At 42.2% G+C, this 12,596-nt stretch overlaps 1 protein-coding gene across 7 annotated transcripts in view; it reads right to left on the bottom strand.

Annotated features, from left to right (window-relative positions):
• Positions 1-409: 409 nt before the first annotated feature.
• RAPGEF6 (Rap guanine nucleotide exchange factor 6) overlaps positions 410-12,596 on the bottom strand; it is a 119,014-nt gene continuing 106,827 nt past the window's right edge. For 5 of the 7 annotated variants that reach the window (XM_035338732.1, XM_035338730.1, XM_035338731.1 and 2 more), the window contains 5 exons: positions 12,349-12,462; positions 9,062-9,287; positions 6,607-7,118; positions 2,476-2,787; positions 410-876 (listed from right to left, as the gene is read on the bottom strand). In XM_035338732.1, the coding sequence (XP_035194623.1) occupies positions 851-876; positions 2,476-2,787; positions 6,607-7,118; positions 9,062-9,287; positions 12,349-12,462 (1,190 nt within the window). In that variant the 3' untranslated portion in view covers positions 410-850. The remainder of the gene's footprint in view (positions 877-2,475; positions 2,788-6,606; positions 7,119-9,061; positions 9,288-12,348; positions 12,463-12,596) is intronic. The other 2 variants (XM_035338735.1, XM_035338733.1) reach the window with 1 other exon arrangement.

Raw genomic sequence — 12,596 nt, forward strand, 5'->3', positions numbered from 1 at the left:
TTTCCTCAGTTGGCAGGCAGCTAAAAATTTCCCCCGAGTACTTGAAGGGCGGAGGAGTTTTGTTGTGTTCGTTGCAGGCAGGACCAGCAGATGGCAGTGCTTCCATGGTGCTTCGCACGCACTTTGCGAGGCTTTCAGCTCTGTTCACATTTAGTACATACCCCGAACCATTCTAAAACCTACCTATTTCTGCACCTGGCAATGTCCCGTTTGGTAGGCCTCTAGTTTTGTGTTTATTCTGAGAGCACAATGGTTTACATTTAGCTAATGTACTACCACGTTGATTGAATCTCCATATTAGCCAACCAGAGCACTCCCAACATGACGGAAATTCCCATCAAAAGAATTTAAATTAATAAATTATTTTCAGATACTGCAGTAATGTCCTTCCGTTTTGCTGACGCTTTGATTTTTTTTTTAAAGTTCATAAAATAACACTCTCCGATTTATATAATGGTCACGTAGAAAATAATGACAATGGAAAACTACCAAGAATTATATGGTATCATACAGAAGAATGCTTCCAATTTTCAAGTGGCCGTGACAACCAGTCCTCCCCGACGCACGAAGCCTGGTCCATCTCAGGATACCAACGTCAGTACCCAGGTAGTCAGCACGCTCCTTGAAAATGGTTTGCTGTTTTCACAGGCAGAAATAGTTTTGTAGGCTGTGGTAGACTGAAGGAAGATGGAGATCTATGACCTGACCAGTTTGATCTTGTCCGTGACAGAGGCAAACACAATGACTGAGGTTAGCAGCAGCAAGGTGTTAGCGTTCGCTAACTGAGTCGCGTGGTCCTTCTTCCCACGTCCCTCGTGTTCTGAAGTGGTTTACAGAGATAGCCCGATGGTTAGACTGCTGATACTTGTTCATCTTCTGCAAAACAAGAAAAAAACAGCAAATTATTCCATCGGTCCCCTGCCTTGGCTGCAGACAGAACAGAACAGCACCCGGTTATCTGACTAGAGGGGTTCTGTTAAGGCTTCACTGCTTCACCGCGATGCTTTTGCTGTCTAACAAGTGACCACAGCACATTAAGTATCGCCATTTAACAAATCCTCAAGCAGTCTGAGGTATTAGTCATATACTAAATATGTACTGCAAAACAGAAAATCCCATATCCTCCAAAAATTATTAGCATGCAACCCCCAATATCCCCAAAGCTACTGACTTGGGAGAAAAGCCAGCGCATCGTTCCCCAACATGCAGTGATCACTGTAAAGGCTTTCCAAGTAAAATTAACCAGACACTTCAAAAACAGAAAGAGGAGTGCGTCTAAAAGTGCATGGTTAATTTTAGTTTTGAAAAGGTTGGATTACAATGTTTGAAGCAATTACTTCCTCATTTTTACATCAAAAACATTTAATATCACGACCGAATTGATGCTGGGCAATTTAAAAAGTTTTACCCTAAATGTGAATTGCATTAATAATATATATGTTAAACATCGTTGACGTGCTATGGAGGGCCAAGACAGGACTATTTTGCATCAGAAATCATTTTAATCTAGATTCCACATTCATTTTGAGTCAGACAGGTTGAAATAAATGACCGCAACATCCTAATACAAAATTAATTCACCAGAAAGGGGGCAAAGAGATCACATCAGCGTGTAAGTATTAAAAGTAAATCAGCAGATAAACAATTAGGTGGTAATTCCTCTCACTTCAAGTTGGTTTTGACACAGTATGAGAGCAGTCTTAAAAATCTCTTGCATTTTGATCACAAGATATACACTGTGCTTGGCAGCATCAGCTCTTGCTTCAAACAAGATCGGGGAGACTTCAACCAGAAGGGACACTGGCAGGCCAAGGTGGGCTGCAGTCAGGTTTTATTAAATAAATACACTTTTCCGAAGAAAAAAATACTATTTTCTTCAATTATTTTAAACTCATTCTTCAGAAATCGCTGTTGAGGATTAATGCAGCTTAGTGCCAGCATGTTAGAATACAAAGGTGAGACCAGTTGAGAATCATCCAAAACACAGACAAATCTGAATTCAAAGGAATCGATTTGGGTCACCATCCCAGTGCCATCCTAAAACACTGGGACATCAATTTTTAACCCAGGCAGGTTGGAGCTCGTCTGCATGCAATTTATAGCCTGACAGTGTCCCTCAAAGTCAGCACCACCACTAAAAGGAAACACATTTTAAGGAAAAAGAGCATCTGCATGTTCTTAAGCATCTCATTTGGATTTGGGAGGTTTCATTTATCAATTCAGTGTTTGGTGTCAAGATGTTTTTTCTAAATGGAAGATTTTTTAAAAACGTGTGTATACACACAGACATATATCCCCACCGCATATATGCACGCGTGTATACACACACAAACAGATTTGTATATTTAGAGATCGATAAAGATTCAGTCTCAAAGAACAGCTAAGAGAAAGCCCAGAACATCATCGTGAGGTACACACAGACCAGATTTACACGGCGCTTCACTTAACATCTACCGAGCCAGATGTTTCACCTACCATCCTCTTCACTATCTGCGTCAGTCATATCTGCTAGTTTGGGGTTGGACGGCTGCCGACTATGCCACTGAGGCATCTTCGATGAAATACAGGCCACCGGTTCGCTACTGAGAGATGCTGATGAAAGTCTAGAGAGGTCACTGGGCAGCATCTTTGACCTCTGCACTGCCACGCTATAGTCGGGAGGTTTTAGGTGTGGGTGGTGGGGCGATCCTTCCTTTATGTCCGCTAAAGAAATCCCCATATATCCCGGAGGGGTGGGCGGAGGCTCCCTATACCTATCGTCCTTCTTAGGTGAGGTGACACAGTACACTGGCACGAGAAATAAGCAATGGAAATGTTAAAGGAGAAAACAAAGCAAACAAAACATTAAAAAATCATGAAATGTTACAATGGCAAAACAGAAACTGATAACAGAACGCAAATGCAGAAACACTAGTTATAACGACAGCAGCAGATATTTATGCTTTCATTTACGCTTTGTACTTATTTCGAGACATCAGAACAGAACCAGTGAGCTGATCAGGCAGGATGCCAGCGGGGCAGAGCAGGGCTGTAACCACCGCTGCATGCAGCCTGCAGTTACACCGCTCCTCGTGCTCCCTGCTCCTGCAGCACGGCTCCTCCACACGGTGCTGAAGAGCTTTAAGGTGTGAAGGAGAGCCAGCCCAGCAATACTACGGTCTGCTGTAACCCTTTTACAGGCTGGGAAACCGAAACATATGAAGTTAAGGCAACTAGCCCCAGGTTATTTTGCACAGCACGCTAATAGCTGGTAGTGAGGACTGCAGGTTGACCTCAACCAAAAGCCAGGTCAGTGGCTTAACAGAAATTCATTATGATAAAATATCAGTGTATTAACTGATGTGTAGTAAGGCATTAAGGTATCAAATCAGCTGTGCCATAGCAAGAAAAAAGGAATCACATGAAACTCCTCTTATGAGGCAAACTGTATAGAGTCTGCATTCATTAGTTTGAATTTTCTAGCAGTAATTAATAGCTTATTATATATACATACTTTAAATTAGTTTTTTTAACCTATAGCTTTTAAGTTCTCTGTTTGCAAGTGATGAATAACCAGGAATAGTCATGGAAACAAAAGCCTTTGGAAAGGCTCTGTTACACCTTTTGCAGTCAAACAGATGACCAACAGTAGTATTTAATTGTAATGTCCATCCCACATAATTCATCTTCTGCCTTCCTTCCCCATCCACCACTTGTTCAGATCCCACTGGCTCTCAAACAAAAACTTAACTCTTAGTAAATTACCTCCCCTCCCACCCACCCCCAGTTTAGGGGCTCATATGCATGTTAAATTGGGCTTTTTCCATGTGCGTGTTGCTACAGGATAGTTTCAAAGCTAGGATAATTTTAAAATCTGTTAGTTCAGTGCATTTGCATTCTTCTTATGGATACATTTAAAACAGCTCGCGTTCTTTAGTTTCAATCATTTCATCAACTGTAATATTTTCTTATCTTACAATAAAGTGACAGAATGAAAATAAAGCTGTACTTTGTGCTGGGGATATGTGAGATTCTGGGTGTTAGTAACAGCAATGAGAGTTGGTTTATACCTGATGGCTTTTACATTCATGCTTGGATTGTAATAAAATAAACAAAACTGAATTCATGTAGTATGAGTTTTAACAAACACATGTGGGTAGAGGCAGAGATTTATACTAGTGATTTACAGAAACCACTTTCAGGTAACTAGCATTGAACTGGGTCCCTGTGGAATAAAAGGGAGGTGAAGGAGGCTTTGCTCTCCCTGGAGGGATGGGAGTGGCTGTCCTCCTCGCAAGCCCCTCTTCTTTGGTCTCGAAGTAGTACTGACGGGTGGGTATATTGTCCTTCAAAGGAGAAAGCTGCATGTTTCCTAGAGCTATTAAATAGTCTGCTGTAGTACTGAAAGTTGGAATAATGTGCACTTTTGCAAAGCTCTGTATCATAATATCTTACCAATGTTATCAAAATAAAACATTCTAAAAGCACTTAATGTCCACAGCACTAAGTGTGCGTAGTTTCTGTCACCCACCCACAGGTCCTGGGGATTACAAAGCCCCTTCACAAGGAGCTGCAATGCTGGTTGCAGGTCCTCTTCCTGCAACTCCTTAATCCTCTCCTGTTCCCATTAAAATATTCCCTCCTTTAAAAAAAAAAATCGGAGTCTTTCATCTTTAAACAAAACAGACTCAAACATTCTCCTGCTGCCTATACGCTCCCAGAAATACCCCAAAATTTCCTTCTCCATGTGTGGTATCACCAGGTGAAACCCTGGAGTGGAGAATGCAATCAACTGAAGCTTAGATTATTACTCGGGAAATCTGTTACAAAATTAGGAACTGCTAAGAAAATTCATTTAATAATTACAACTAAACATAAATGACTAGAACAATAATGTTACGGTCCATGTTCCTCAACTTTTAAGCAAAACCGACTGGAGATGCAAACCTAAGTATATAATGGACCCCCTTCAAAGCAGCTGATCACCTTCCCAGCTAATGAACTTTATAAAGAAACTATGGCGAAATTCCACACAGTGGTTAAGGGAAACCTAAGAGGCAGAAGCAGAAATTTTGATGTCTACTCTAAGTAAAAGCTGGGTGCCGCACAACGTAGAGGTGTGCACGCAGTCAGCACGCTGGCTGCTCTGCCAAGACCACATTCTGGCAGCAGTGTGTGGGCAGTGGCTTTCCAGCTCTGTTTCAAAGGTTTTGGGCAAGAACGTATGTGCCAATTCTTTTGGGGGCCTATTCAACACCAGCTCTCATTAAGCAAATTAACTGAAGATTCTTGTTTTGTTTACAATATTCTGAACGCATGCAGTCATTACAGGCTCTAGTAACAAGCTGTCTGTACAGAATAAGCAAATGGTGAAATAAAGCAAAAATATCTTTGGCATATTGTATGACGATGCATAGCTATCAGATTAGCATTTGCAAACCAGAAATCATATCCACCTGTATCAGGTCTCTGTTTAGGCATACGCATGCTCCACTGGAGCACTCGGCTGAGAGTCTCTTAGCAGCGTGCTATGACTGCATCAGGGAGACAAGCTATACGGTGCAATATACAGAGTTAAAATCAAGAGAAACAGCTGTGAGCAAAGACAGCATGGCCTGAATAGCTAACATGCCATGCCCTAAGACAGCTCAGCAGCTCACGAGGAGTTCTGAAAAGTGACAAGAGCAAAGTCCGTGCACAGGAGAGAGCTCTGAGGCAGCCTACTGCAAGGCTCCACCACGCTGCCTTTCTTTGCAAAGCCAAGGAGGAGGAATGCAATCCAAGACCTCCACCCTGTGTGCAATGTTTGCTCAGACAATTACCTTTGATAACATAAACCCTCTAGCAATCTAGGCAGTAATTAAATTGCATTTCAGCTGCACTCTTGGCTTAGAGTTTAGAGAGCTTTGCACTCTGTGTTTTATCTTGTTCATAACCCAGTTCTCTTTGTTTCGGCAGTTTGGCTGCTAAACTCACTGGGACAGTGGAAGAACATCTTGCTTGGTAAAACTGCGCATTTTGGAAAGACATTTTGTAAGTTTTTCTCCTTTTGTATGTAGCCAAACTGCAGCTATGTACCCAAATAAATGGCAGTTTAACATAGCAATGATAGGAAGTGAATCTGCTTTTCCCTTGAGCCTCCGGGGACAGAAGTCCTGCAGATGAAATGTGCCCCAGCTCCAGAGGTGGGGGTGCTTTCTACCACCCAGCAATCACACTCTTCTCTCTTAGGATCATGGAAAGTCTGTATTGTACGGACTCTTCAAGGAGCTGTGCTCATTGCTCTTTACCAGAGGAAAGTCTACAGTGATGAGGGCTTCCAAAAACACCCAAAAAAAAAAAGGTCTTACTACAGGGAGGAACTGCCTGACATTTTCACGAGGACACTTCTCCTGCAGACACATAACGTGACTGGGAAGTGTGCTGTTTTATTATTTCAATTTTCCTAATGCAAGAGAAGGTGGTTTGAAAACACACCATCTGAGTAGTGTTCTGATTGAAACCACATGTAAAGCTGAATTTAACATGCAATCCAGCCCCCAGATCTGCTGATGTCATTTCTTAACAACTTAATATCAAAATGCAAAACAGATGTAGAAGCTTCCACAAGCCGTTGGCTTGGCTTACCTATCAGGCCTTTTTCTGTACTCGAAGTAACAGTTTTGTAAGTTGTGTCAGTGCCCGGTTTAGAGTCCAAAACCTCTGTCTGCTCTGACGTAGAGTTCTCCAGCCCCCTGCGCTTAATCGTCCCATAGTTTGTCTCATACGTGTCCGACAGCGAGCTCGAGGAGGCCCAGCTCTGCCGAGACTGATCGAGCTCCACACTGGCTTTTGACTGCCTGTTGTTTTTGGAAAAGGCTTCGGAATACAAATAAGCCTCCTCTGAGTAACAGTTTGTGGGATCAACTTCAGCTATAGGTCCGTCCAGCTGGGTGTGGCGGTAGGAATTGAGGAGATCCCAGCTCTTCTGGTTTGGGATATTCTGGAAGTTGTCATGAGAGCTACTCGAGCATGAAGTCCAGCTTCCCCGGCCACTGTCTGCTGCCTCTACTGTGATGTGGTCGTGGGAGATCTCCTCGTTGCTCATGGACGAGGTGAAAGCCATCCCTCTGATCAGAGCAGGCCTTGTGATTGACCAGCTGCAGTTGGAAACAACAGGAATCAGAAACTTTTAGCATTTAAAACAACAGTGGTGTATGCAGAGACAATTACCTGGTTTGAGAGGCAACTAATCTCTGATTTTAAAACCCATATGCAGCAAGGCCAGGACACCTGCAAGCCCCGCAAAGAGATGCTGTTGTTCCTGGCTCATTAGTGCATGCTGCAGGAGGGCAGCTCTTCCAAAGGGAACAAGTCTGCAGCAAACACTAAGAGGCTTGACCCCAAATTCCTAAAAACCTGGTCCATAGCAGCTTTCCTCTATCAACTACAGCAAGACAGCACTTGATAGAAAGCAGAGGTGTAATTATGTCTTAGTTCCACACCACTTTTTCTCTGTACTTGTAAAACAAAACCAAAATAATACACTTGTGTTCAGAGTAAGAAACACCTTTGGTCAGAGCAAGTCAGTGTGAGGTAGTTATATTTTGGTAACATTTGGAAATACTGGGCATAAGTGACATTTGTGGAAATGATCTGGAGTGGCAGAAATTCTGAAACCTCACAATCTAAATTTCTTCTTAAAAAAATGCCTCTTTGAAGCTCTAGTCACTGTCAATACATAATTAAGAAAAAATAAAGCCAGGTTTGCAAAAGTTTAGAAAACAAGAAGTTACAAGCACTAGACATTATTCAAGTCTCTTAACTACTTCAGGTTACGTTAACAACTGCCTGGAAAGCACAACATGAAAATCCAACATTTTACCTCTCCTGTTTATTGACACACTGGGAGACAGAGGAACATTTCTCAGATACGTGCAAACAACTTTTTTCTCTCTCTTTTCTATTTTTTAAATTCTAGCATAAAAGTTGTTTTCTTACCTCCACAGCCCCTTGAAACTAAGGCATAGAAGAGCAACCACAAACCTTGAACAATCTGCCTTTGGTTTGCAAACAGAACACAGTTTAAAAAGCAGCAACGTCCTTGGTGTTGCGCTTTGGTACTGAAGGTGGCTTTGCACATCCAGAAGGAAAGGTGCCAGTGACCCAGTACAAGGGGCATTTTGCTCAGCGCACCGAGCTCTGCCTACACGCAGCATCGGTTATGCCTTGTAGAAAAGGGAATTACTTTAGCTTCTGAAGCACACCTTTTAATGCCTATTTTAGCACAACGGGATAAAACATAACAATTTCTTAAAGGCTGTATCGCCCTGGCAAAGCATATACTAAGGTCTTTTCACAGGGGAGAGAACTCTGCGGAATACTGGTGTATTAAAATCAATTACACAGAAACAACACACAGCTCCTTATAGTGTTGGGTCATAAAAGGATTAGACTGCTTTCAAAATGACCTGTAAAGACTAGAAATGTAAGGAGAATCTCTCATTGACTTGAATCTGCAACCTCAGGACAGAGCACGCTGTCCCAAGGAAATTCCCACATATTAAATTCTGTGGATCAAGGTTTAAAATGTAGTAAAACAAAACCAAAAAGCTTCAGTTTTAAGGGACACCTCAGGATGCGTTCTCATTATGCTATGGTAACAACACCACATGTGCAAACTCTCAGGAAGACAGCGGCAGCAAGCTTCCACTCTGCCTAGGCGAAGAATAATTATAAAAATCCTTAAAAATCATATTAGAGTACGTTAAGTGACTGGTACTGCTGACTGAGATACTGTTGGTATCCTGTTCTTGTTCTGCTCTCTCAGAACCTGCCAGCGAGTGATTTGTTAAATATCATACTAGCTTTTAACACGTTTGCAGTCTCCTGCAGGAGACATCCATCTGAACCCTAGTGATGCGAGCAAGCTGGTGTTTATAAACGTAATTCCGTAAGTTTCATGGGAAAACGTGCACTTCCCGTACAGAGCAGCCAACGCTCCAGCTTCTAACAGCTTAGTTTGTAACTGCGCCCTGCTAAAAGCTTCCTTCCCCTCTCTTACACCACAGGACTTCGTCCAGCCCGACGCAGCTCGTCTCACCCGGGGCAGGGCTGGCCGTAGTCTGTCAGCGGCTGCGGGTGCTCCTTCCTGTCCGCCCCCATGGGGTCCCCCACCGTCAGCGACTGGGACAGGCCCCTCTCGTCCTGCAGCGCTGCCGACATCGAGTCCACCGAGCAGTTGCTCACGATGCTGGACCGGGACGAAATCTCGCTGTGACTGGAGTCTGAGAAGTTATCGGATTTCGTGGAAGGTATGAGGGCATAGCCTACGGGAGAGGAGAAGGGAACGTCAAAGAGTTCACTGGGTATGTCGATGGAGCATTAACACACGTATCATGGATATTTAAAGAAAATAACACCAAATCCTACTTGCATACAAACAGTCCAGTGAAGTTTTTATAGTACTAAAGCTTTTAGCATCTGCCAGCATCTAGTACTGCAATTTATTAACGCAAGCTGAGTGCCCCCCGTAACCTAGCTGCAACTCCACAGCCATCCAGGCCATATGGCTAAACCAACGTCAACAGGATCAGCATTTGCAGCACGCACAGTGGGTGGATAGATCAGATCTCTCCAATCTTACAAGTACTCAGTCCCCTAGTATAAAAGCCATGCATTCCCACAGTTTCCTCTGGCCTACTGTCATGAGAGACCCAAAAAAAGATTTTGGCAGAGGCTGAGGAGATGCTGACTGAGGTAGAAGTGAGCTATTAGCACTCAGGGATAAGCCATATGGTCCATTTCAGTTTTATTATCTGTTCCAGAATTAACAGATCAGGAAGCAAAAGTGGGAAACACAAGTTTGGCAGGAGCCGGACCAGACACCGGCACTCCTCACACAGAAGGGAAACAGCTGAAGACCTCACCAGTTTCAGAGCAAAACATACCACACTTTTTTTCTGCTTGGCTTTGCCCTCAAATAACTTGTTTCAAATACAAATGATGTGCATAGCCCCATTTATCCAAAACCTTCTGCTAATATCTGTAGTGGACCTAAAAAATGCTGCTACATTAGGGTCTTCCTGGGCTCTGGTTACACGTATCCTGTACACTCTTCTGCTGGCACAGCTAAGGTGACTCAGCTTGGGATACCTGTCCCTAGGCTGTATTAGAAAAAGCATTCAGTATGGACAACTTGATTAAATCTTGTGATGACCTCAGAGAATGAGGGATAGAACTGAAACGACTTGAATTTCACAAAGTGCATCTGTGCTGGTCTGAGGGCAACCACGCTCTGAGGGCCTTCAGGTTTAGGGACTGACCCCGCTCTGGTGGGAAGGGGCTCACAACTCTGGAAATGAGGCATTACATTGTTTCATCACTCTCTTACACCCTAAATTTAGGATGCTCAGATTTCAAGATTGCTGGAGCATTAATTTCTTTGGATAAGTCCATCTTACGAGCAGACTGAGGCTCATCCTGTTATACTGTCAGGCAACAAATTCAGGTGGTGTCTGGTGACAAAGCAAAGCCATTTGCTTTGCTTTTTTAAAAATATTTTGCCTCACATAACTCTGCCCCACAGCTGTGGGTTGTTTCCATTTGTTTGAGGGCAAAAGGTCCTGGTTTTGATGTGTTGCTTTTGTTATTTTGTTGTCTGTTGTTTTTTGTTTGCATTTAAATATTTTTCCTTGAAGTTCCCACTGAGTTTCTCTATAGCAAATCCACTGCATGTCAAGTTACACATCCCTGCCTTATCCTGCCTTTACTGAGAAACAGACTATGATATGCCTTACACTACGTGCATAAAATTATAAAGTTAGAACCTTTATTTGAAAATACGGCATCAACAACTGCTTCATGTATAGTTAAATGAGTGTATGTAAACTAATCAAAACATTGCCTGTCTTCTTTACAGGAGACCGTATCAATACACAGTTCACATAGTCCTCAGATTAGGATTTTTAAAATTTTTTTTTTTACACAATTTCCTGCTAAATTGCTCAATTTTTCACTTCATTCTTACCTACCTGTGCCTTAGAGCTGGACTGTCATATATTCACATCAATTGGGTGAAAATGTGAAGTGATCAGGCAATTGAAAACCATGACAGTGGTTCACACAACTTAATACAGAAGACCGATGTCATCAAGTCCACAAAAAACAACAAGGATTGTATAACATGGCACCTAGAGCCACCGGCATACATGCCACTGAGCATACAGCTCATAGTTTGAGAGATTTCACAGTTTAAGTTTGCTTATTGCTGTACAATTGTAAGAGCTATACAAGCATTAAATATCATCCATATTATCCAACTAGAGAACTGACAAATTTATGAATAACAATAAATTTAAGACTAGCGTGTTTAATACCAAATTTTAGTCTCTTTTCCTTCGGTAATAATACCTCATATTATTTTGCTCTCTAAAATTAACACCACTGTACTACAGATAAGAAACGTTCTCACTGTGCCCCTTTTAAGACACTATTCTTCGAGTACCTCAAAGATGTTGAGAAAAAAATGTCTCCTCTTTGTTAAACAGAGGAGCGCTATCTGAAAGCTGAGTCATTAAATAACAGCACACATACATAAACAGGCTAAACGCAAATCCTTGCTGGGCTGGAAAACTTAGCAGAATAAGATGTGGCCAATGCAAATATACACAGACCCCATCAATGCTGGCAGCGAGCATCTGTTTTACATAGTACAAAGGACTACTTTGAGTCAAACGTAAAGAACATTACAGAACTTTCTGTTTCACTGGCATTTACAAAACACTAAGCAACAGAACTCACTGTACCTGTTCCTTGATTTTCTAAACTTCACATCATTTCCTTTACTACACTGTAAGGGTGATTAGTTATACCGACACAAATACCTTCTATTTTTGAAAAGGTGAGTGGAAGTACATTAAAAAGATGAAACATATTTTAATGAGCTTGTATGCAACTGCATAATGCTAACATAACTTGGGTTACATGAGCGTATCTGATATGAAATGGACATCATAGTCTTTCTTCTAAAAATAAATCACAGAGTCTTCCTTCTCCTTCTAGGCCCCATCTGTAGACAGTCACATGTCAGTAGATTGCTGTTGCTATAGATACTTGCTGTATTCAGAGCATCACTGTCTCTGTCCTTTTGTTTTTTGCTGCTTTCTGAGGCTTGAATGTGCTCTGTTTCCCTTTTTGCAGTAAAAGCTGTTCTTTCCCTGGAGAAGCTTCTTTCCCTAAGTCTTCCAAACAGCAGTCCCTTCTCTCTCCTGCGCTCATGCTCAGCTTCTGCCTTTTCAATCTCATCCTTTCTTTCTCCCTTTTCACTTATGTCAGAACTGCCTCTTGCTTTGACAATCATCTGAATTTTCTTTTGTAAGTAAGCCCCACCTATTCCGTAGCTGCGCTGCCCGCTGTTCTTGTTGCTGGTTTCACTGGCGAGGGATGAGGAAGACCCAGAGAGATTCATCTGGCTGCAGTTATCCGACCTCTGGATGTTACCAACTACAATGAAGTGCACATAGACAGATCTCGGTAAGTAACAGCAAAAGCAATGTATTGACTTAAAAAATAATTCTTCGGCCTTATTTGCACATGACTTGGGTACAACTTAAAAGAAAATTAAATCACAGATTTAG

Source organism: Oxyura jamaicensis, chromosome 13, assembly GCF_011077185.1.
Source record: "Oxyura jamaicensis isolate SHBP4307 breed ruddy duck chromosome 13, BPBGC_Ojam_1.0, whole genome shotgun sequence".
In the NCBI taxonomy this organism is placed as follows: domain Eukaryota; kingdom Metazoa; phylum Chordata; class Aves; order Anseriformes; family Anatidae; genus Oxyura; species Oxyura jamaicensis.